Here is a 21573-nt window from a genome sequence, read left to right as displayed (position 1 = left end):
TCAGAGTGAGGCTAAACACAAATTGGAGGAACAGCATCTCATATTTCGCTTGGGCAGTTTACAGCCCAGTGGCATGGATATTGATTTCTCTCACTTCAGGTAGGCTGGCATTCCCTCTCTCTCTATCCTTCCCCCACCCAAGTCGCACTAGCTTCTCATTTCCACCCTACAAACAGCTTACAATGGCCTGTTTCCTTTATCATCGCTACTTTTTTGCATATCTTTCATTCATTGTTCTTTATCTCTACATCACCATCTATAGCTCTCATTTCCCTTATCCCTAACCAGTCTGAAGAAGGATCTCGACCCAAAACATCACTCATTCATTCTCTCCAGACATGCTGCCTGTCCCGCTGAGTTACTCCAACGTTTTGTGTCTATCTTTGGTTTAAACCAGCATCTGCAGTTCCTTCTTACACATCTTATGGTCTTGCTTTCCTGTATGTTTCTGAAACCAAGATTACTTTCTGCAGTCACTACATGGCATTGGAAAGATAATACCAACATTATCTCTGTAAATCCTCCAAGTTCACCTGAAATATGTGAACCCTTGTCCCAGGAAATAAAATACTGAGATAGTTGAAGAAAATATACACAGATATGCTTAAAGTTTCCATGAAAACATGCAATATAGCAACTGACCTCAGGCATTCTTTGCTAATACCCCAGAAAATTGAGAAAGTGCATTTGTGATGCTATTGAAAGGTTCATGCCTCAGGTGCACACAGAAGACCAATGCAAATGTGGGCAAAAGTGCATCAGCTTGTGCATCAAAAGTGCATCTGTGGAAGAAGCTGTAATATCAGGAAGTAAATATCAGGAAGTGTAGCTGGACTCAAACTGATACCGAGAGACATGATTACAAATGCTCATGGGAGTGATATTTTGCATTTCAAAACTAAAGTCAGTAACCTAGTGTGAAATATCTCAACAAAGATTATCTGAAAGTCCAGGTCTAAAGGCTAAGTAGGAATGAGGGTCTGAGTAGAGTGATAGAATAGCTGCCAAACAGCTCCAGCAAGTCTTTCCGTGACTGCATTGATTTCTCTAACTATCTGTTTTTCTCCCACATTCCAAAGACATGAGGATTGGTAGGTTAATTGACTACTGGTGCGTGTGGAATTGTTGGGAATGTAGGGAGAACAAATGGGTGTGTAGGTGCGTGTGGAATTGTTGGGAATGTAGGGAGAACAAATGGAAATAGTCTGCGTGTTCGTGCCCCACCGAACTCATCTCCACATACCTTGACTCCATCCTATCCCCCTTGGTCAAATCCCTCCCCACCTATGTTCTAGACACCTCAGACACTCTCCGCCGCCTCCACACATTCCACTCTGGGCCCTCACCCCCTCATCTTCACCATGATGTCCGGTCACTCCACACCTCCATCCCCCACCAGGATGGCCTCGGAGCCCTCCGGTTCTTCCTCGACCAGAGGAGCAACCTATACCCAGCCACTGACACTCTCCTCCGCTTAGATGGTCCTCACCCTCAACAACTTTACATTTGACTCCTCCCATTTCCTCCAAACACAAGGCGTAGCTATGGGCACACGCATGGGCCCCAGCTACGCCTGCCTCTTTGTCGGGTACGTTGAACAATTCTTGTTCAATACGTACCAGGGCCCCATCCCCGACCTCTATCTCCGTTACATTGACGACTGCTTTGGGGCCACCTCCTGCACCTACACACAACTGACTGACTTCATCCACTTCACCACCAACTTCCATCCGGCACTCCAATACACCTGGACCATTTCCGACACTTCCCTACCATTCCTTGACCTCACCATCTCCATCGCAGGGGACAGACTCCTGACCGACATACATTACAGACCCACTGACTCACATGGCTATCTGGACTACACGTCTTCCCACCCTGCCCCCTGTAAAGACTCCATCCCCTACTCCCAATTCCTCCGCCTACGCCGCATCTGTTCCCAGGATGAGACATTCCATACCAGGGCACGGAAATGTCCTCGTTCTTCAGGGAACGGGGATTCCCCTCCGCCACCATAGATGAAGCTCACACCAGGGTCTCATCCATACCCCGTAACACTGCTCTCTCTCCCCATCCCCGCACTCGCAACAAGGGCAGAGTCCCTCTGGTCCTCACCTTTCACCCCACCAGCCGGCAAATACAACACATAATCCTCCGCCATTTCCGCCACCTCCAACGTGACCCCACCACTCGCCACATCTTCCCATCTCCCCCCATGTCTGCCTTCCGCAAAGACCGCTCCCTCCGCAACTCCCTCGTCAATTCTTCCCTTCCCTCCCGCACCACCCCCTCCCCGGGCACTTTCCGTTGCAACCGCAAGAAATGCAACACCTGTCCCTTCACCTCCCCCCTCGACTCCATTCAAGGACCCAAGCAGTCGTTCCAGGTGCGACAAATGTTCACCTGTATCTCCTCCAACCTCATCTACTGCATCCGCTGCTCTAGATGTCAGCTGATTTACATCGGGGAGACTAAGCGGAGGTTGGGCGATCGTTTCGCCGAACACCTCTGCTCAGTCTGCAATAACCAACCTGACCTCCCGGTGGCTCAGCACTTCAACTCCCCCTCCCATTCCCAATCCGACCTCTCTGTCCTGGGTCTCCTCCATTGCCAGAGTGAGCAACAGCGGAAATTGGAGGAACAGCACCTCATATTCCGCCTGGGGACCTTGCGTCCGGATGGCATTAACATCGAATTCTCCCAATTTTGCTAGCCCTTGCTGTCTCCTCCCCTTCCTTAACCCTCTAGCTGTCTCCTCCCACCCTCCCATCCGCCCGCCCTCGGGCTCCTCCTCCTCCCCTTTTTCCTTCCTTCTCCCACCCCCCATCAGTCTGAAGAAGGGTTTTGGCCCGAAACGTCGCCTATTTCCTTCGCTCCATAGATGCTGCTGCACCGGCTGAGTTTCTCCAGCAATTTTGTGTACCTTGGAATTAGTCTAATGGGTGTTTTCTGGTCAGCCTGGATTTGATGAGTCAAAGGGCCTGTTTCCGAACCATATGACTTGCTGTCTACAGCATTTAACTCATCCATATCTCATAGCTTCCTCAAATGCTCAAAGCTCTTATGATTCCCTTGTTGCATCTTCCCAATAATGAATAGTAGGTTTGATGGCCTGTAGTCCCCTGACTTTGAATTATTTTTTTATTAAATCACAGCCATTTACTCAAGGTTTTATTATATGCAAACTACCTGGTTTAGAATTATTAAGGATAAATATAAGAGGCTTGGGTAGATGCTCTTCAAATTCCAATCAAGTTACTTGATTTCCTTTAGTTTATCCAAAGTACCCAATCATTTTGATAATATCAGTCTTTGTCCTAATTGAGATAAATTGGTTGTTTTTATGTTAGCTGTCAGTTAATGGTGGGCGCCACAGGAAGTTGGGGCCTCGACAATTTGCCGATGATGCAATGGCAGCAATTTGTGAGGAGAACAAAAATCTGCAAAAGGATAGAGATAGGTTAAATGAGTTGACAAGAAGTTGGCAGTTAAAATATGTGGATAAATGTAAGGTTATCCTGTTTGGAAGGAAAATTCAAGTAGCAAATTATTATTTAAGTAGGGTGAGATTTCAAAATGTTATGGAGCAATGAGTTTTGGCACAAAGGATTGACATGCAGATACAGCAAATAATTAGGAAAATTAATGAAATTATGCCAGTTATTGCAAGTACATTTTGATACACCTTAACAGGATGGTTGACAAAACCACACCTTATGTAATTTATTCTGATTTGACCCCGATATTTAAGGAAAGATATACTTATATTGGAGGTACTGCAGAGAAGAGTCAGCAGGAAGACCAAGTTAACATATGAACATAGGAATTTAGAAAAATGAGGGGTGATTTTGTTGAAATATACAAGATTCTGAGGCTGGTTGCCCCTGAATGGATGCTGAGAATGTTTCCTTTAGAGTAGGTGCCCCGAATTGTGGGCCATAGCTTCAGGTTAAAGGTGTTGCCCACTAACGATGAAATCAAGATTTTTCAGAGAGTTGACTTGGAATTCTTTACCCCTGAGAGCCGTGTATAGAATATAGAACAGTACAGCATAGGAATGTCTGTACCAAACATGATGCCAAGACCATCTCTTATCTGCCTGTACATATTCCTTCATTGTATCCATACTAATGTATCTGCCTCCATCACCATTCCCAGCAGTGATTTCCAAGCACTTGCTACCCTCTGTGTCAAGGGCCTGTCCCATTTGGGTGACCTCCACTGCGACCTTAAGCGACTAAAAAAAAAAAAAAATCAATGTCGCTGTGACCTACGACCTTCCTCAACTATGTGTACGACCTCCTATGACTATGTTGTAGACCTCCCTCGATTATGAAGAAGACCTCCTTCGACCTCCTTTGACTATGTTGAAGACTGGCTTTGACCATGTACGTTTTACTCGAGGATGGTCTCTGGCAAATTGGTCCATGAATGAGCACGACCCCCTTCCACGTCAGAGGACTACACCAAAAACCAACAACGACCAGTGACGAGTGTCTACAGCGCAAACGATCACCTGATAAAATGATGTAATGTCTGCATTTTTTTTCTCACTAAAAAATGCCTTCCAGGTCTTTTTCTATCATTCTGAACCATGCAAGCAAGGCAGGAACTAGTTTGGAGGATGTTAGTAAAAATACAACTACTGCTGTTTGCAGTAGCCCTTTTGCTTCAGCAGCCTTTTAAGAAAGGCCGAAGGGGAAGAGCAAGCATGAAGAAGAAGCACAAGAAGAGGTCTCAATGGGTGAATGGAGATGATGTGATGGACTGTCCCAGTACACCAGATGACTGGAAGAGAGTGGCGCTGGGCTTTGACAAAAGATGGAACTTAAGCACACATGTGGGGCAGTGGATGGCAAGCATGCCATTCTTGTCCCTGTCCCTGTACCCCTCATTTTCTTTTTCTTGCAGGATGGCATTCTGCTGGAACCATTCCTCAAGGTCCCGCTCCTGCTGCCTGGTGAAGGTGTAGGGCATAACCTTCCTCCAGCCCTCCCTCACCACCAATGGGGCATCTGCCTCTGATGCTGTGTCAGACACAGGAGAACGGGCTGCTTTGCTGCCTTCAAATGAGGCAGTGAAGGATGGGGTGGTGGTAGGGACATATACTACCACGCTGGTCTCCTCCTCCAGGGGTCACTCATGGAGGGCTATCTCCTCCTGCACTATCACCTCCTGTGTCATTACCTCCTGCCACTCCTCCTCCTGGGTGAGCAACACCTACATGGCAGTTTTTTTTTAGGGTTGTGCCCTCCCCCTGCGCTGCTGCCTTTTTGCTGCCATCTCTAAAACACAAGTCTCCTCTCCAAAAAACTCTCCAGCTATGAATGAACATGCCTTGGAGTGACAGAGGTGACGTGCTGCTGCATAAATTATCTTTTTTTTTTCTATTGACCTTTTTTCACCCCGGAGCTATTACCTTTGACCACCTTCGACTACCTACGAACTAGCTTCACGACCTACTATTACCGACTTCGACTAGACCTACGACTCGACTAAAATTTATCAATTTTTCCCACGGCGACCTATTTTTAGTCAATTTTTAACATCTTGAAAAATACGCCGCGACCTAGCTGAAGCCTTTACTACGCGGAGACCACTATTGAGCATGAAGGAGAGTGACGAAGACCTCCTATGACCTCGTGGCGACCTTGCCGCGACTATGGGTCATGGGCAAACTCGCCAGAGGTCGCGGTAGAGGTCTCCCAAGTGGGACAGGCCCTCCACTTTGCTCCTTCACCTTAAAGCTACCCCCTCCAGTATTTGATATTTCCACACTGGGAAAAGGGTTTTAACTGCCTACTCTATCTATGCCTCATATAATTTTATATACTTCTGTCAGGTCTCCCTGCAACCTTTGGAATTCCAGAGAAACCATCCAGCTTTGCCCAAACTCTCCTTGTGGCTAATAACTCCTTAAACCAGGCATAATTCTGGTAAACCTCTGCAGCCTTTCCACATTTTCCACATTCTTCCTTTATTAGACAACCAGAACTGCGCATAATACTCCACATGTTGCCTAACCCAATTCCTATAAACCGACATCATGACTACCAGATTTGTACTCAATGCCCCAACTAATGAAGACCATATGCCTCCTTTACCACTCTGTCTATTTATGTTGTTAGTTTCAGGGAGTAATGAACCTGGACCCCACGATCCCTCTGTACATCAGAAACTTTACACAAAATGCCAGAATAACTCAGCGGGACAAGCAGTATCTCTGGAGAGAAGGAATGGGTGACTGAAGCAGGGTCTCGACCCAAAACGTCACCCATTCCTTCTCTCTGAGGTCCCAATAGTGATCCCTGTAAAACTGCACTGGTCACAGACCTCTAGCCTGAACATTGTCCTTCCACTATAACCCTCTGTCTTCTATCAGTAAGCCAGTTTGAATCCATACAACAAAGTCGCTGTTAATTACATTCATCTTAATCTTCCAGCCAGTAGAAACATTTGAGTTTGTTCATAATGAATATCACTAGACATATATAATGCAAAATAGGTCAAGGGATATGGTGAGAGAGTGAGGTGGCACTGAGTCCAAGATTGGATCACCTTTGATCTGATTTGAATTGCAGAGTGGGCAAGAGAGGCTAATTGGTTTACTTTTCCTGCTGCTTATATTTTTATATGTGGATCCACATCTGGAACATTGCTAATTTGCAGCTTAATTTACACCTTTATATACTACAAAAACAAAGTCCTTCAGTAGCTCTGACATCCTGAGAGAAAGTTTGAATCCTCCATTCATGTTCTCTAAAAAGGTCCTTTCTGCTCTTTTTGATCTGTGACGTACCTGAAAAAATCTTTTTGCTTTTGTTGCTACAATTATGCACCATTATCTTTGCCAAAGGTCATCTGTCTAACCCTATTGCTATTTCTGTCATTCATATATGAATTTCTTCAAGGGACTTGGTTTGCATCATGAGGATCTTAAAGTTGTAGTTACACTGGAAGGATTAAGTAAGTTTTCTTGTTCTGCTGATATCTCATAATCTGCATGATCAGAAACAACCCTGATCCCAATGGTAATTCACCTGAAAATGCATTATGCACCACATTATGTGGAGTATGATTGAATAATTTTCTCTAATTGTCTTTTTTTACATGGGAGAATTGGAAATTTTCACTTTGTGTTGATGATTTTATATACTGTATATTTGGTGCACTAAGATTCAAAGGGTAATTATTCTCTTTTCTTTCCCTTTTAAATAGGGAAACTCGGAATCCATGATGCCGATGGTGATGGCGATTTTGATTTGGAAGACGCCAAAATTTTGCTAGGCAAGCATATTTCTGTTTTCATTTTGCACGGAGTTCAAAAGATGCACCTTTGTTTGGCATATGCATGACTGTCTTTGGTTGATGTGAAAACTTAAATTTAAATGCAGCTAATGATACAAATTATGTGATCATTGTTGATGTGTTTGTCATCTCTGAAAACTAAAATTTGTGATTTTGGAGATAAGAGAATATGCAGTTATTCTTGGTGGAGGAGCACATAAATGTACAAAAGTTTCATCCAGCAGGTAAAGGAACCTTATTTGGAGATCTTTTATATTCCACTATATAATTATTTAAAAAACGTATTGTCTTCCAGCATCTGCAGTTCCTTCTTAAACACTTGTCATAAACATACAGTCACTTCAGTTTTCACACTATGTAGTTATGTATTTGTTTATTATAGTGGCCCATGTGTTTAATTCTGTTTTATTTATGTGTCAGGATGATTTGTCAATATGCTGGAGTTATTGATGATCTTGTAATGTTAAATTGTACTCTAAAATTATTTGTTTTAGAAGGCAACACTATTCACAACTTAGCCAAATTTTGGCTGAAGAATAATGAGCATTGGTTCTGTTGATTACAGCCCTATGAGTAAACTCTTCAAATTGCATTCATTTTTAGGTGCATAGGCAGTGATCGCCATACTTTAACATTTTTTAGATCTTAAAAGTCACCTAATTTATTCAGTCACTAAACTGGTGAAACTGAATTGGTTCACAATTTCTTTAATCATAATCAATGAATGCAAATCAGGTGGATGATTGGGAAAAATGTTTACGTTCAGCTGAATTAATAACATTGCACCAGATTGCCACTCGAGTACATCAATGATACTTGTTCAATGCAAAGAGAAAAAAAGTAAATGGTATTCCATTAATCTTCTTTGGCTCCTGGATGGTTTGATGCTTGTGATACTGCAAATGTGAATTGGGACAATGAAAAAAATGATTGCTTTTAAAACTTTTTTATTTTGTGGAGCAATGGGAAAGGTTGAATTTATGCATCAATCTGTCCTCACTGGAAATGGTTTGAGCTAAATCCTGCCCGTCTGACCCGTGAGCACCAGAATCTGTCTGAAAATGTTTCATTTGGTTCTGGTGATGAAATATTTAATGTTGGATTTAACAGATCAGGATAATTTTCTTACTATGTGTCTTTTGTTCTTGATCGATATCAATGCAGCATAATGGGTCTTTTTCTGCTTTTGTTTAAATGCGTCCCAGTTAAGTTGATTATTGCGGGAAACATGATAAGGGCTCAAATGGAGCCATGAAAAGGTTGGGTCCATGGCGGGTTTTAATTTTGTGGTCCAGTCTGAGTTGTTTGGAATGTAGCTGGGGCAAATTAATGTCTATAAAAGTCATGATATTTCTGCTGCAAGATATATTGAACAAAGTAATTATTTGTATTTTAACAATTTTTCATGTACCCATTCTTGTATGTTACATCCAAGAACAAACAGGAAAAAAACATTTGCTTGTCTATGATTATAACAGCTTTTTTCACTGCGAACCAAATTGCAAATTTAATTTTTTTGTTACTGAGTAGGAATAGCCGCACTACAGTAAGATGTACATTTGTCGGTAACACTTTAAATAAGGTAATAATTATAAACATCTGCTTGTTACTTAAATCTTGTATCATAAACATTTGAAGAAATTGTGAAGAGAAATGAAAATATACGGTATGTTGTGCATTGTACCCAATAGGCCTTAAGTATATCTGGCAAAACCTAGGGTTATTAAATCCCAGTGAGTACACTTTCTAAGTTCTACTTCAAGCATTTGTCATTTCGGAAGTAGAATCTTGGTTCTTTGGTTGACCATTTTCAGTCTATCTTATTTGTCTCCTCAAATTACATACAACTGAAGTACTTTGGTTAATAGAATCTTTGCCTTTGCTACCTCGTTGGGAATGCAAAATATATTCCACCAGAATCTTATTCATGAAGGTGGGATATATAGATTGGGCTGGTATTGAAATAAGGAAGTACCTGTTTTCTTTATGAAACTAGAAATGTTGTGATTTTTAAGAGCTGATGTTCATATCCTTTTAAATATGTTTGATCCAATGTACGTCACCTAAACTAGCACTCCGCTACTCTATATTCTTCCATTTCTGTCTGACCACTTCTTTCTTCTCTCCTTTTTCCCTTTTTATTCTTATTTAGGCCTCACTAAAGGTGATGGTAGTGAGGAACAAATTGATACTCTCGAGGAGGTCCTAGATATTATAACAGAGGAATCCTCAGATTGGGTATATGGTTTCCTCTCATTTCTGTATGATGTAATGACGCCTTTTGAAATACTAGAAGAAGAAAATGAAGCATCAGAGGATGTTGCTGGTACGTCAGAGAATGAAGGGTATGAGGGGAAAGAAAATTGTGTAACACTGGATTTACAAAACCAATAGCAGCCAATCGCAGTTCCTACATGAAGTTGGGAGAAAAAAAATCTCAAATCTTTAAAGAGGAGCAAAATAAAATTTGGAGGGAGAAGAGTTCATTGAGGTTGAGATATTATGCAATTTCGCTAATGATGTCTTGGATGCATGTTTAAAATGCCTGTGGATGCATTGTTGCATTACAGGTAACAATAATGGACCGAATTGTGCGAAATATATTTTATTTATGAACCCATATGGGCTGTTTGTGCAATTAAATCCTTCATGTGTGTATATATGGAAAGTTGCTAGAAATTGTCTAGTTTAACAATCTTTGTAAGTGGAAACTGGGGAGAAGATATGCTTGTGTGTATGCATTTAACTTTGTCCTTGCTTGTCTGCCTTTGTCCAACCACTTTCAGTTTATTATTATTTTTTTCCCCATAAACTTGGCATTTAAGCATAGAAAAATGTCATTGGGTTGAGACATTAAAGTATTAAAGTTAACTAATGCTTGGAATGTTCTTTTTGTGCATGATTATGAAGCAAACATTGTATTGTAAACATCTTGTAAATAGCACTTTTATATTGATCTTGTTGTTTGAATATGAATCTGGATCCACTTTTGTTTTGTACTCTGTACAAAAATGCAAATAATCTTTCTGACAAGAGTTTATGATGTTGACGAAGCATGAAAAATATGCATGATGATATTCTGAAGTAAATCATACTAAAGGAGCATGTCTAATATAGTTTCTCCTAACTTTCCTGGTTTTGTGAAAAGATAAATAAATGAAATGTGAAGATTTGATTTTGATTGCCATTATTTTACAATAAGTTTAAACACATTAAACTGCATAACACTATTGTGTGCATTTTTGTGGAGCACTTGAATTGCCAAGGCATACAAGGCTATACATCAAGTGCTGGTAAAAGGGTACTTGATGGTCAGCATGGACATGGTGGTTTGTTTCAGTAGTTTATGACTCTGAATCTGCCTCTATAACTGGACTTAAGACATCTCGTTAAATTTGATGGCAAAATATATTTCTATTCAGATTTTTACATAAAAATAAACTTTAAAATAAGAGATGATACACAAACATCTTTTCTCACTTCCATTTTGGATGCCTTGGTGCTAATATTAATGTAGGTTATGTAAGTGAGCACAAAAGTGCAATGTAAAGATTCAAAGACTCTGATAAATGAGAGGCATTTGAACATGCGTACCTCTCAACGCAGTATTCAAATTTTCAATTAAATTGCTGTAGTTGAGTATTCTAAAAAAAAAAGGAAAATCCAGTAATAGTGGGATTAATGGTCTAATTAGAAAATTATGAGGATGACACTGCCTAGCACTGCTCTTGTGGGGAGCAAAAAGGATTGACTAGAACATTTGCCCCCAAACCAATGTCCATGTCAGGACTTGTTTGCGTAACCATATACATAATTCACAGTTTCCTGTTCATGCATTGGTTTCATTCCATTTTCCATCCTGCTGTTTGGGTGCTGGCCGCCCTGTGCTGCACCAATACTCATCTGGAATTCAAAATCAACCCAAACTTATACAGGTGTCCAAGTTGCCAGCCCTCCCAGAAGCTGCACCAAGTTAACCCTGTTTTATTTCATCTATTTGGGTTAGTTCCCTTGCATTTAGTATTGCATGTTTTGTTTGATTAAAATTAGTTTTTTGCATTTTCGTTTTACTAGCTTTGGCTGGTGAGCTAAAGATGGGACTTCAATAGCTGTCAAAGCTGAACTGTGAGTGCAGCAGATTCTGAATAGGTGTTCTTTTTGGGAGTTGCAAGCTATTTTGTGTGAAAAACTGTGCCCAGAACACAGGCAATGTGTGGTTTAGATAATGGTAGGAATGCCAAGCTTATTCAGTTCAGAAAAATACAGAAACAAGTGATGTGCGGATAAGTAATTTTTAAAACACAAACGTTTTTAGAGTGCATATTTTAGATTTTGTTATTTTAAACAGCTTATTTTCTTAACATTATTCCCTAGCATCTTGAAGTAGTATTACATTTGAAAAAATATTCAAATAGTTATTAAATCTTTGACTGTATGGACATGTTTCACTAGCAACAATATTACATTCGGAAGGATGGAAGAATGCATTCTAAATCTTGTATTCTGTTTGAAGTTGAATAATGTTAAAATGTTATTATGCAGCTTTGATTAAGGTGGGATGGTCACTTATCTTGAGAACTAAACTAACTACATTTGTCAATTTTTTTACCACCCGTCCACTTATTATTCGCATTATCTAGCTTGTACAAAACGTAAGATTTTTAAAATATTTACTTTTGGATTTCTTGAGTTTTGAATGGAATATTGAATTGAATTGTATTTTGGAATTATTGCAACAGAAGGCCACCTATTTAAGTGTTCCAACAGCAAATTTGTTTTGAGTAATATAGAACCAGGTGAGAATCCTCTGTTTTAAGGAACATATTGAATACATTTTGATTAATTAAAATTTCCGTGCAGGATGGCTTTAAAACCAATGCATTTAGGTTGCCAAGCTTTGGTTTTCTCCCAATATTCACTCTCTTCCTATTACTGTGGTGGGAAGCAACTTCACATCTATGATCTTTCAAAAAGTAAATTTTTAGTCTGCCTTGAGGTAGTCTTGGCTACAGCTTCTGGGGAAATAAAACGAAATAAATATTTAACAGCCACTCTAGATTGTTCTTCCACATTATGTCATATAATCTTACAGAGTGGAAACAAGCCCTTTGGCCGAAGTTGCCCACACTGGCCGAACATGTCCCTTCTACACTAGTCCCACATACCGGAGTTTGGCCCATATTCCTCTAAACCTGTCGTATCCATGTACTTTTCTAAATGTTTCTTAAAAGTTGCGATAGTACCTGCGTCAACTACCTCCTCTGGCAGCTTGTTCCATACACTTAACACCCTTCGCATGAAAAAGTTGCTCCTCAGATTCTTATTAAATCTTTCCCCCTTCACCTTAAAACTATTTCCTCTGGTTCTTGATTTCCCTACTGTGGACACGAGACTCTGTGCTTCCACCTGATCTATTCCTCATGATTTTATACACCTCTAGGTTCACCTCTCATCCTCCTGCGGTCCAAGTAATAGTGTCAAAATCTAAGGAAATTGTGTTGATTTTGTGAAGGACAAGCTTGGCTTGGAAAAAAAACTTGCCTGGTATTTTATTCTATGTCCTGGAGAAATTAGCTTTCAATAATGATTTGAAATACATTTACTATTCCCATGCAAGTGATCGTTTAGTCCTTGTACTACATTTAGACTCTGTGAACACTACATAAGATGCTGGTCTGGTTGAGGGAAAATTGGTATCTAGAGCACTGATAACAAATTATTGTTTTAACAGTATAGCGGGATCTTTGACATGCAGTAGAAAGTGAGAAATGCTCACTGAATTACTCCAACTGTGACATGCTCATGCTGAGCTGTTATATGCATTGGATAACTTTAGTGAAAATATTATCGTCGCTACTTTCAGGAATTATTTTGAGTTGATGCTTAAAAGCAGCAACGTGTTGGAAGTGAGCAAGATAACACCACCAGAGGTTGCTGGATATTGATTGGGGACTCTCTTCAAGATCAGCAGTGATTGTGGTTTCACTGTTAATGCCAGGTCTAAGCCAACAACATTTTAATCTACACTTGGGTTCTGTATCTGCAAAACAAAATATGAATATTTAATCTCTCTACTGTTTATACTGCATGGTAAGGAACTGGAGGCCTGCATTTAACTTATTGATATTACTCAGTCTTGTCCTGACAGATATGCATAGTTAGATTAATGACGACATTATCCAGCCCCATACTGGTGTGATCAATTTGTATTGATAGAATAAACTGAGTTGATGTAATTTTTCTAGAATGGAATGTGAACATGAAAACCTGTAAATGTCCTTAAAAATGCTTAAGGGGTTCTAACTGCAAATGCTTTATATCTTTGGGAAAGGTTGGGCAGGCTAGGACTTTATTACTTGGAGTGCAGGAGGCTGAAGGATGATCTTTTAGTAGTACAGAAATTATGAGGGTAAACTCCTTCAGTGGAGTTTAGACGGATGAGGGGAGATCTTATAGAAACATATAAAATTATAAAAAGGATTGGACAAGCTAGATGCAGGAAAAATGTTCCTAATGTTGGGCGAGTGCAGAACCAGGGGCCACAGTCTTAGAATAAAGGGGAGGCCATTTAATAATAATAATAATAATATATTTTATTGTCATTGCACGTCAGTGCAACGAGATTTAGTATGCAGCTTCCAACCGATGTAAAAGAAAAGTAAAATAAATAAATAAGCTGTGTGACGTGACCATCCGAGGGAGACAGTCCAGGGGGGGTGGGGGGCACTCAGCAGGGCCGGTTCAGAGCCCCTATAGCTCTGGGGATAAAGCTGTTTCTGAGTCTGGAGGTTCGGGCGTAGAAGGCCTTGTAACGTCTGCCAGAGGGAAGTAGTTCAAACAGTCAGTTACAAGGGTGTGAGGAGTCTTTATGGATGCTGACGGCCTTCCTGAGGCACCGTGTGTGGTAGGTGCACTCCAAGGCTGGTAGCTGTGTCCCAATGATCCTCTGCGCTCTGTGGCCGACGCGCTGAAGAGCTCTCCTCTCCGCCTCCGTGCAGCTGAGATACCACACAGAGATGCCATACGTTAATATGCTCTCTGTGGTGCAGCGGTAGAACGTTGTCAGCAGCTGTTGGGGCAGACTGAGGTGAGAAAAAACTTTTTCATCCAGAGAGTTATGAATTTGTGGAATTCCCTGCCAAAGAGGGCAGTGGAGGCCAAATCACTGGATGGATTTAAGAGAGAATTAGATAGAGCTCTAGGGGCTAGTGGAATCAAGGGATATGGGGAGAAGGCAGGCACGGGTTATTGATTGGGGACGATCAGCCATGATCACAATGAATTGCGGTGCTGGCTCGAAGGGCCGAATGGCCTCCTCCTGCACCTATTTTCTATGTTTACTAAGAGATGGAGTAAATGCATAGAGACATTTACCCAGGGCAGGGGCATCAATAAGCCAAAGGATACAGATTTGAGATGTGAGGTGGGGAAAAAAAAATTTGAATATTTAGTGACAACTTTTTCACACAGTGTGGCGGATATATGGAACATGCTGCCAGAGGATGTAGTTGAGGCAGGTACTGTAATAACATTTAAAATAATTGGATAGTTCATGGATAAGAGAGATTTAGAGCGATTATGGGACCAGTATGGACAGGACACTTTGATCGGGTGGGGTGAAGGGCCTGGTAGGATCTGAAGGGGGTGGTAGAGGAAAGTAGTGTAGCATGGAATTAAGTTTGAGTTCATTAGTTTAGATGATCAACATTATTTTAATTTATGGGAATTGAAGTGCTTTTAAAACAAACTTCATGTTTATTAATAGCAGATTTATTTCCTGCAGAAGGCAATTTCTCATGAGCAAAAATGTAGTTTTAGACTGGCTATAAAGAGGGAGAGCACACAAACTTGGAGCTTATTGTCAGCCTGCTTTCAACTTTTTGTATGAATGCTTATGGTGTGGGCATTTGTAGCCTTTTGGTATGTGAATCATTGTTAGACAAGGGTGAGATGCTGGATGGCTGGTGGTCAATGTTGTGCCTCTATTTAAACAGGGCGGCAAAGCAAAATCTTGGAACTATAGATCAGTAAATCTACCATTTGTGAAGGTAAAAATACCTTTGGGAAAATTAACGGAAAGGGTATGAGAATACCCATGCATTTAGATAGACAGGGGTTGATTAGGGATAAAGAGATGGCTTGAAAATTGGAAATTGTGTCTCGTGAATTTGATTGAAACTTTGAGGAAGTAACAAAAAAATGGTTGGCAAAAGCAAGACCATAGATGGAGAAAATATGGAGTTCAGCAGGGTTTTTGGTAAAGTTCTGTGGTAGGCTGCTCTGAAAGGTTTGATCGCATGTGATCCAGGGAGAGTTGGCTAACTGGATATAGAATTGGTAGGAAATGGAAGGTGGAGGTGGAAGATCTTTTGCACTGGAGGCTTGTTTCAAATGGTGGGATCAGTGCTGAGTCCATTGTTGTTTGTCACCTATATCAGCAATTTGGATGAGAATGTGCAAGACACCCTGCAGATCACACTCAAATAGTTAGTATCGTAGACAGTGAAGATGATTATCAAGAATTCCAGTGGGATCTTAATCAGCAGGGTAAATGGACTGAGGACTGGCAAATGGAATTTAATTTAGATACGTGTAATGTGTTGTTTTTTGGGGAGTCAAACCAGGGAACAGTAAATGGTAGGGCAATGGGGAGTGGTGTGGAGAAGATGGATTAAGGAGTACAAGTACATGTTTCCTTAAAGTGTCACGGGTACATAGGGTGGTGAAGGAGGCTTTTGGCACATTGGTGGTCTTCATCAGTTGGGGAATGGCGAATGGAAGTTGGTAAGACGCCATTAAGTTGGAAATTGATAGAATTTGATAGAATTTATTTGCCACACAACCAGGGTCGATGGAATTTGGGTTGTCTGCAACGGTACAATAATAAAGAACACACAACCACAATAAAAATGTAACACAAACATCCACCACAGCATTCATCACTGTGGTGGAAGGCACAAAATTTGGCCAGTCCTCCTCCATTTCCCCCCCGTGGACAGGACCAGAGTCCAGAGTCAGTCCAGGAGCGGCTCTTCCTCACCGGAGACCGCGGCTTTAAGTTGGTGTATGCCGCAGGCCGGCGGTTGAGATTTAAAGTCTCCGCTGCAGCCAGAAGCACCGTAGACTGCAGGGCCGGCGGTCGAAGCTCCCCTCCAGGGGTGATGTTAAGTTCACGCCGGGCCCGCGGTAGAAGTTGGCCGCGGGCCGGCAGTGGTGGCTTCTTCTTCCCCCCCCCCCCCCGGTCCCTCACGAGGGATCCCGGGCTGTAGACGCCGCGCCAGCTGGAGCTCTGCAGACCGCGACTTCAGGCTGCCGGCTGCCGCGGGCCAGCGAAACGGAGCGCTCCCCTCCAGCGAGCCCCAGCGAGGGCTCACCCGCTCCACGCCGAGAGTCCCCGCTGCGCCCGCCGCTGAAGCCCTGGGCGCGTCTCCGGGAAAGGCCGTGCCGATCCTTGATGTTGGGCCACGGGGGAGGCGACCTGGAAAAAGTCGCCTCTCCATGGAGGAGGCGACCGAAGCGGTTTCCCCCTTATCCCCCCCACACAAAACACACCGAGAAACATCAAACACATACTTTAAAACATACTAAAAAAAGAAAAAAAGTTGAAAAGACTAACGCGCTGCTGACATGGCTGCTGCCAGAGCAGCGCCCCCTACTGTTCCTAAAAGGATGCAGAGTAGATTTGCGAGAATGTTGCCAGGCCGCAGGGATCTGAGCTATAGGGTGAAGTCGGGCAAGCTAGGACCTTATTCTTTGAAGTGCATGAGGCTGAAGGTTTAGAGGAATTTGGGTCAAACGTGGGCAAATAGCATTTTGGTCATCTTGAATGAACTGGGCCGAAGGACCTATTTACATGTTGTGTGACTCTGACTCTAAATATCTTGAATGGTTTAGAATAATTAGATTTTATTTTGGGGATGAAAGGTTAGTGATTTACAGTTTTCTAAACCACTCTAACAGTTTTTCAGAGCTTGAGGCTGAGTTTTCATCTCATTTATACTGGCCACACATTTTATGAGTTGTCAAATTAGATGGATTTCCTGATGTGGCCATGTTATGGCATTTGACCATTCCATTTCAAGTCTTATTTTTCACTCCAGTACTTTCGCACTAAAGTTCATGCCTCAAAATCTCAGAACTGCCAACTTAAATTATGGTTCCTTGATACTCACCTGTATTATAGTGTGAGTATGTGGATTTGCTATAGTCTTTTAATTTACATGCAACACTTCATGAAACCAAAAACTACAAAGAAATGTTAAGATCTTGCAGACAGGTTAGAGAATATAGTAATTATTTCAATCGGTTGTTTGCTTAGGACAATAGATAATGTCAAACATTTCAGAGATACCATTGATTTTAACTTATTTCTTCCATGTTATGTCTATATTTTCAACCTGCATGTCTAATTTGTCATCATATTAGTGACAAAGGAGACACAAGTGACATTTGTAATAGAAAAAATCATATGTGGTTAAACTGCACATTGTCAGATTTTAATGAAGGCCATTTTTATACATTTTGTTTCACCATGTGGAGATTACAGCAGTGTTTATATTTATACATAGTCCCCCCATTTCAGGGCACCATAATGTTTGGGACACAGCAATGTCATGTAAATGAAAGTAATCATGTTTAGTATTTTGTTGCATATCCTTTACATGCAATGACTGTTTGAAGTCTGCGATTCATGGACATCACCAGTTGTTGGGTGTCTTCTCTGGTGATGCTCTGCCAGGCCTGTATTGCAGCCATCTTTAGCTTGTGCTTGTTTTGGGGGCTAGTCCCCTTCAGTTTTCTCTGCAGCATATAAAAGGCATGCTCAATTGGGTTCAGATTGGGCGATTGACTTGGCCACTCAAGAATTGACCATTTTGTTAGCTTTGAAAAACTCCTTTGTTGCTCCAGCATTAGGTTTTGGATCATTGTCTTGATGCAGAATGAACAGCTGGCGATGATTTTTGAGGCATTTGTTTGAATTTGAGCAGATAGGATCTGTCTATACACTTCAGAATTCATTATGCTACTACCATCAGCAGATGTATCATCAATGAAAATAAGTGAGCCAGTACCTTCAGCAGCTATACATGCCCAGGCCATAACACCCCCACCACCGTGCTTCACAGATGAGGTAGTATGCTTTGGATCTTGGGCAGTTCCTTCTCGCCTCCATACTTTGCTCTTGCCATCATTCTGATATAAGTTAATCTTCGTCTCATCTGTCCACAAGACCTTTTTCCAGAACTGTGGTTGCTCTTTTAAGTACTTCTTGGCAAACTGTATCCTGGCCATCCTATTTTTGCGGCTAACCAGTGGCTTGTATCTTGCAGTGCAGCCTCTGTATTTCTGTTCATGAAGTCTTCTGCGGACAGTGGAAATTGATAAATCCACACCTGACTCCTAAAGAGTATTTCTGATCTGTCGGGCAGGTGTTTGGGGATTTTTATTTATTATAGAGAGAATTCTACTGTCACCAGCTGTGGAGGTCTTCCTTGATCTGCCAGTCCCTTTGCGATTAGTAAGCTCAGTGCTCTCTTTCTTTTTAATGATGTTCCAAACAGTTGGTTTTGGTAAGCCTAAGGTTTGCCTGATGTCTCTAACAGTGTTATTCTTGTTTCTCAGTCTCATAATGGCTTATTTGACTTTCATTGGCACAACTTTGGTCCTCATGTTGATAAGCAGCAATAAACGTTTCCAAGGGTGATGGAAAGACTGGAGGAAAGACTAGGTGCTGAGAGCTCTCTTATACCTGCATTAAGGAGGCAATTAAACACACCTGAGCAATTACAAACATGGCAGATACAGTTTAATGTGGATAAATGTGAGGTTATCCACTTTGGTGGCAAAAACAGGAAGGCAAATTATTATCTGAATGGTGTCAAGCTGGGAAAAGGGGAAGTACAAAGAGATCTGGGGGTCCATGTTAACTCACTGAAAGTCAGCATGCAGGTACAGCAGTCAGTGAAGAATGCTAATGACATGTTGGCCTTCATAACAAGAGGAATTGAGTATAGGAGCAAAGAGGTCCTTCTGCAGTTGCACAGGGCTCTAGTGAGACCACACCTGGAGTATTGTGTGCAGTTTTGATCTCCAAATTTGAGGAAGGGCATTCTTGCTATTGAGGGGGTGCAGCGTAGGTTCACAGTTAATTCCCGGGATGGCAGGATTGTCATATATTGATAGAATGGAGCGGCTGGGCTTGTATACTCTGGAATTTGGAAGGATGAGAGGGGATCTTATTGAAACATATAAGATTATTAAGGGATTGGACATGCTAGAGGCAGGAAACGTGTTCCTGATGTTGGGGGAGTCCGGAACCAGGGGCCACAGTTTACGAATAAGGGGTATGCCCTTTACAACAGAGGTGAGGAAAAACCTCTTTACTCTGCGAGTTGTGAATCTATGGAATTCTCTGTCTCAGAAGTCAGTGGACGCTGTCAAGAGAGAGTTACAGTGGGTTGCAAAAGTATTCATACCTCTTGAACTTTTCCACATTTTGTCACGTTACAACCACAAACGTAAATGTATTTTATTGGGATTTTATGTGAAAGACCAACACAAAGTGGCGCATAATTGTGAAGTGGAAGAAAAATGATACATGGTTTTCAAAAAAAATTTACAAATAAAAAACTGAAAAGTGTGGCGTGCAAAAGTATTCAGCCCCATTTACTCTGATACCCCTAAATATAATCCAGTGCAACCAATTGCCTTCAGAAGTCTCCTAATTAGTAAATAGAGTCCACTTGTGTGTAATCTAATCTCAGTATAGATACAGCTGTTCTGTGAAAGGCCTCAGAGGGGAAGAGGATCAATAATGAGGTCTCAGTATACACAGGTGAAATGATTGCAATATTGTTAGCGGTACAGTGGGTCGAGGATACTAGGCCTTTAAGGACAGTTATTTGCTCAGATTCAGGTTTAGCAATAAAGAGTTTACAGCACAGCCATTCAGACAGTAGACCAGACATTTTGATTGAAATACAACAAACACTATTCAGAATTTAAATGATGGGGCTTACAGTCATATTTTTATGGGTACCAGCACACATTGGCATTAGAGGAAACGAAATGGCAGATAAGGTAGCAAAAGAGGTAGCAAAAAGAAGTAAAATTGATTTAAGTATTAACATAGGTAAAACTGAAATCAAAGACATTATTAAGCAAAGACTGAAGGAAAGATGGCAAAAGCAATGGGATGAAGAGCGGAAAGGACGGTGGTTCTACAGAGTCCAGAGGAAAGTGGGAGAAATGAGATGTGCAGGAAAAAACAGAAAAGAGGAGACAGTAATCTCAAGAATTAGATTTGGACACACTGGTCTGAACAGTACACTTTTTATAATAGGCAAGCATAATACAGGTAGATGTGAATACTGTGGGCAAGAAGAGACAATAGAGCATGTCATTGTACATTGTGAGAGGTATGAGGAGGAGAGAGAACGGATGAGTGAGCAGTTCAGAAAAGAAAGAATACAATTTGATTTGGTAGATATTTTGCAAGGAAGTTCATATAAGTGCTATCAAATCCTGTTGCATTTTCTTAGGGTAACCAATTTGTTCGGAAGGATATAGGTTATTAGTATATGTAATGGTGTTGTTTGATCCACACTCCATGCCAGTTGGTGGCGGTAATGCACCAAAAAAGTTGTTTGCCAACCGCCAAAAAACACCACATAGAAGAAGAAGAAGAAGGCCTCAGAGGTTTGTTAGAGAACATTAGTGAACAAACAGCACCATGAAGCCCAAGGAACACACCAGACAGGTCAGGAATAAAGTTGTGGAGAAGTTTAAAGCAAGGTTAGGTTATAAAAAAATATCCCAACCTTTGAACATCTCACGGAGCACTGTTCAATCCATCATCCGAAAATGGAAAGAGTATGGCACAACTGCAAACCTACCAAGACATGGCCGTCCACCTAAACTGACAGGCCGGGTAAGGAGAGCATTGATCAGAGAAGCAGCCAAGAGGCCCATGGTAACTCTGGAGGAGCTGCAGAGATCCACAGCTCAGGTGGGAGAATCTGTCCACAGGACAACTATTAGTCGCGCACACCACAAATCGGGCCTTTATGGAAGAGTGGCAAGAAGATAGCCATTGTTGAAAAAAAGCCATAAGAAGTCCCGTTTGCAGTTTGCCACAAGCCATGTGGGGGACACAGCAAACATGTGGAGGAAGGTGCTCTGGTCAGATGAGACCAAAATTGAAGTTTTTGGCCTAAATGCAAAATGCTATGTGTGGCGGAAAACTAACACTGCACATCACCCTGA

The 21573-nt window shown here is 41.5% G+C and overlaps 1 protein-coding gene and 1 long non-coding RNA gene across 2 annotated transcripts in view; one reads left to right on the top strand and one right to left on the bottom strand.

The window, feature by feature from the left end:
• Positions 1-21573, top strand: part of asph (aspartate beta-hydroxylase) — a 223095-nt gene that overhangs the window by 47726 nt on the left and 153796 nt on the right. The window contains exons 4-5 of the mRNA XM_033020394.1: positions 7219-7287; positions 9461-9634. Coding sequence (XP_032876285.1) covers positions 7219-7287; positions 9461-9634 — 243 coding nt within the window. The remainder of the gene's footprint in view (positions 1-7218; positions 7288-9460; positions 9635-21573) is intronic.
• LOC116972297 lies at positions 4248-4424 on the bottom strand. The gene is made up of 2 exons (XR_004411764.1): positions 4376-4424; positions 4248-4343 (listed from the first exon to the last, which is right to left on the bottom strand). It is a non-coding gene; the product is annotated as an uncharacterized LOC116972297 (long non-coding RNA).

Source organism: Amblyraja radiata, chromosome 4, assembly GCF_010909765.2.
Source record: "Amblyraja radiata isolate CabotCenter1 chromosome 4, sAmbRad1.1.pri, whole genome shotgun sequence".
In the NCBI taxonomy this organism is placed as follows: Eukaryota; Metazoa; Chordata; class Chondrichthyes; order Rajiformes; family Rajidae; genus Amblyraja; species Amblyraja radiata.
The sequence above is the reverse complement of the archived record's forward strand: the minus strand, read 5'-3'. Positions and strand labels throughout refer to the sequence as shown.